The sequence below is a fragment of the Gekko japonicus genome, unplaced genomic scaffold (assembly GCF_001447785.1).
Source record: "Gekko japonicus isolate JY-2015 unplaced genomic scaffold, Gekko_japonicus_V1.1 scaffold2357, whole genome shotgun sequence".
Lineage (NCBI taxonomy): Eukaryota > Metazoa > Chordata > Lepidosauria > Squamata > Gekkonidae > Gekko > Gekko japonicus.
This window is the reverse complement of record NW_015164729.1, coordinates 197,733-202,335: the sequence shown is the minus strand read 5'-3', so window position 1 is coordinate 202,335 and position 4,603 is coordinate 197,733. Positions and strand designations below refer to the sequence as shown.

Below are 4,603 nucleotides of genomic sequence, written 5' to 3'. Positions count from 1 at the left end.
CCCCCCCCGCAAGGCAGTTGGAATTTTCAGTTTGGAGAGGAGAATGATGTCAGCTGCTCCCTAGGCAGAGGCTGTGTGTGTGTGTGTGGGGGGGGGTTGTAAAGACAGACAGGCAGATAAACGTTGGCTGATGGTTGCCAACTCCAGGTTCGAACTCCAGTACATAGGGTTGCCAACTCCAGGTTGGAAACTTCCAGGATATTTTAGGGATGAAGCCTGCTGAGGGTGGGATTTGAGGAGGAGGAGGAAGAGGGGGACCTCAGACAGATACAATGCCATGCTGCCCACACTCCAGACAAGCTGTTGCCAGTCTCCAGGTGACAGCTGGAGAGATCTTAAAGCTTTGGTGCTACTTCAAAGTTCCCCAGGAGCCCAAAACAGAGTAGTGTTTTGGAAAATCTTTAGGAATTGTTTGGTGCATTTACGATGGGGCTCCTGGGGAACTATTGTTGCCAATCTTGGCCCAGCAGCCATCAAACCATTCTCTTCAACCCCCTGCTGTGCAGCTGACTTTCCCCTAGGGTTGCCAATCTCCAGGTGGGACCTGGAGATCTCCCACTGCTACAATTGATTTCCAGATGACAGAGATCAGTTTCCCCTGGAGAAAATGGCTGCTTTGGAGGGTAGACCCTATGACATTATACCTGCTGAGTCTTTCCGCCCCCCCGCCCAATGCTGCCCTCTACAGAATCCACCCCCCAAACCTCCAGGGATTTCCCTCCTTAGAGCTGGCAACCCTACATTCCCCTCAGTGCCTGTTGGTAGGCAACTAAGCTTGGTCCTGTCACCTATTTTGGCCTTTGGGAGAAAACACATTGGGGCCAGTCCTGATAGGGTTGCCAACTCCAGATGGGAAATTCCAGGAGATTTGAGGGATGGAGCCTGAAGAGGGTGAGGTTTGAGGAGGGGTGGGACCTCAGACAGGTACAATGCCATAGACTCCACCCTCCAAACCAGTCAGTCCCTCATGGGGAACCATTGTTGCCAATCTCCAGGTGAGGGCTGGAGACCACTCGGAATTACAACTACTCTGCAGAAAGGAGGGCAGAAGTCAGCTGAAGTCAAAGGGGCAGATAATGGTAGGCTGATGGTTAGCTGGGAAGGAGATGGGGTTGCCAACTTTAGGACGGCAAATTCCTGGGGATTTGAGGGGTGGAGCCTGGAAAGGGTGGGGTTTGCGGAGGGGTGAGACCTCAGACAGGTAGAATGCCATAGACTCCATCCTCCAGACCAGCCATTTCGTCCTGGGTAACAATTGTTGCCAATCTCCAGGTGAGGGCTAGAGATCACTCAAAATTACAACTGCTCTTCAGGTAGCAGAGATCAGTTCCTCTGGAGAAAACAGTGGACTCTGTCATTATACCCTGCTGAGGTCGCCACAGTAAATTGACACTGTTTGCCCAAAGCCAGAGCACTCTCCCAGAGCCTCTTTCTAGATCTCATTGTATTTATTTCCACAATGGGCCTTATTCCTAGTAAAAGAATAAAACTAGAATGTCAGAGGGAAAGGGTGGCTTCACCATGAGGTTAATCTCCAAAAGGAGGGAGTTTTTTTGAAGGAGCAGCTCTCTGTCAAGACAGACCCACCTTATAGGCTGAACTGATGGTAAAAGTATTACATGGCATCTGCCACCAGTCAGAAATGCACATGCTATAGCTGCCCCAACCCATCCTATTTGTTAAGCACAGATTAATAGCTGTCCTTGGTTATTGAGAAGGCTTTTTATTCCTCAGATAAATAGCTGTGCAGCTGGCATCAGACAGGTCAGATCCATTGTACATAATATTTTCTCTTTACATACTCGAAATCTTAAGAAGGCCGGCTTACATTCATGGGGCAAATCCTGAGTCCTACTTTCTGGGAGCTTGTTTTCTAAATCTTTCTCCAGTCAGTGCAAACCATCATCCCTGTGTGTGTGTGTATACACTCATTCACCTACCCACCCCCGAAATAGATCTTTCAGCATCTTGTCTGTTTTGACTCTCAGACATCACAATGTGAGACGAACCCTGTCCTCAGAAGGGTGTAACTGTTTTGGATTGCATTGTACCTCTGTATACTTTTCAAACAAGAAACTTACTTGTATATTTCAGAAAGTTGCTTGTATAGTGGAACTGTGTTGATATCATCAACTTTCAGTTTGAGTCTTCCCCACTCTGCCTTGGACACTTCCAATTGTTTCCATAATGTCAGGTAAGATTTCAACATGGCACATGAGCCCACAGAATCCCGCAGCTCCAGCAGAACTCTAGAAGGCTTTTCATTTACTTCAGCAAGTCTTCCTGAACTCTGCTGAAATAGTTGTGGGTAAATGTATAACCAGAAATTGTTAGGAACAGAATATTAAGCCCCTGTGCATTAACCAGAGATGTAGATTATACAAATTTGCCAAAGTCATTTAAATGGAAAACATAGAAGAGCTTATGTTTAAAAGATAAAAGAGCTGATGCAAAAAAAAGGCTGAGTCTTTGACCCATGTCCAAAGGTTAAAAAATGTGCAGAGATTCTTCCATAAGTTAGTAAGATGCTTTGTACAGGTATTACAACTGTTTGAATCTAGCTCTTCTGGGAAATGTACAAATTGTCCCAGTGCATTATCTCAGAAAGAACGAATTCATCTTCATGATAGCTATAATGTATTATTTATTATTTCAACTTATAGCTCTCCCTCCCCCATATACTGGGCTCAGGGTGGGGAATAACATTTCCAATAGCAGCATTCACTTACGGGTTAAAATGTAAAAGCTTAAAAAGTTAAAAATAAACTTAACAATTTAACAATTTAACTGACAATTTACAGATGGTGCATAAAACAGACAATTTAGTGTCCTTTCTCCATAGAGGGAAAAGGGAGGAAGGAGCCAGGCTAGATGGAAAAAACCATTGCAGTCCTCAGCCGTAGGCCTGGCAGAATATCTCTGTCTTACAAGCCCTGCGGAACTGCATTAGGTCCTGCAGGACACAGATGTCATTTGGCAAAGAGTTCCACCAGGCCTCTGGTTGAGGACAACTGGATACTTTTCAGGCCAGGATCACCAGTAAGTTCTTCTCAACTGAGCGTAATGCTCTTTCGGGGATATACCAGGATAAATAATTTCACAGTTCTGGAAAACTAAACCCATCTTTAATCTACAACTTTGGTATTCAAAACTATGGCATTTAACTGTGATGGAAAAATTACTTTCCAAATTAAATTAGCTAGAAATCTAACTAAATCAGACAACTTCTATAAAACGTGGTGCCCTTCCCTCAGTTGTGATCACCTGGACCCTGATATTTTCCTTCCATCACAAAAAAATGCTCTTTTTGGTCAGACATATTCTATTTTTGTAACTTTGTTACCTACTGTATAGAAATATTGATTTCTAAATGTCTCCTGCATTCTTCTGTTCTGTCTTTGATAACGCTGTGCCTTGTTTCCTCTTACAAGCCAAATGCTGAGGCCACATGGCCTCAATAGCATGCCATAAACCCACATTCCTTCACACGATCATGCCAAAAGCCAGTCCTGATGGCTGGCTCACAGGCAAAAAGTCACGTCAGCAATGGAGAAGCTGGAGCTTGGGCAATACCCCCTATATATGGAAAGCCTGACCACCAGGTCGTGACATCACTGCCATGGCTACGAGAGTAGTCATAACAATCCCCCTGTGCTTATGTGGGGCTAAGCAGAGGGCTGCTGTTTTGTGTAATGATTTCAGTTAATTGGTTGTGTCCCTTTAAATGTGTTGTTGAATTTTGCAGAGTTATAGAGTTTGGAGTTAAGACTGTGAGGAATGTTTTGTTGAATGTAGCAGAGTATGAGGAGAATTTGGCAGTTTGAATTCAGTTGATGTAGTGTTGGATAAAGACTTCAATAAAAGACTAGTGTTGCCTGTTTGTGTGAGAGCATTGGTTTGCATTTGTTTGCATTTTTATGGCCTCTCTTCCTGTCTCTTTGTTTCTTTGTTCTGACCAAGAAGCCAACCATTTTGCCATTCCAGTTTAGCTGTGAGGATGTAGAGATTTTTGCTCTTTGTTATATCCTATGCACCTTTTCCAATGCTAGGTTGCAGTAAACTTTTATATTTTGAACACACCATGGACTCTGCCTCTTTAATACTCTGCTAACAAACTTTAAATAAGAATCCCAACAGTTTCTGTCCTTCAGTTCTGGATTAAATATGCCTTTTCGCTGTTGTGTTCCTGAATGCAAAGGGAATTATTTTCTCTCTTCTGAAAGAGAAATGGATTACTTCCATCCATCACCATCGTCACAGGTGAGTAAAAGTGTATCATGTTAATGTGTAGCATACAAACTGTTTTCTAAACTAAGCTTATGTGCAGTGCAAATAATTTTGGAAATTATGCTCTGAACTTCATAAACTGTGCAGTACATTTTGGATAGCTGTCAGAGCCACAATTTTGTACGCAATTGTGTATTTCAATTACCTGGAGTGCTTTTGCCTTACAGGTATGTGTTCTTCACTTTCAAACCAGTGACGTCTTATGGCACACAGAACTGTTTGATGAAAAGACAGGCCAAAAGCTTGTTGCCCCCCTCAAAAAACCGAGACTTAAGAATGGTGCTGTACCTTCTGTGTAGCAGTCAATACATTCCTG

The 4,603-nt window shown here is 43.5% G+C and overlaps 1 protein-coding gene across 1 annotated transcript in view; it reads right to left on the bottom strand.

The window, feature by feature from the left end:
* The window catches only part of LOC107109032 (coiled-coil domain-containing protein 162-like), a 51,640-nt gene extending 49,431 nt beyond the window's left edge, over nucleotides 1-2,209 (bottom strand). Inside the window, exon 1 of the mRNA XM_015409608.1 lies at nucleotides 2,082-2,209. Coding sequence (XP_015265094.1) covers nucleotides 2,082-2,209 — 128 coding nt within the window. The remainder of the gene's footprint in view (nucleotides 1-2,081) is intronic.
* Nucleotides 2,210-4,603: the final 2,394 nt, after the last annotated feature.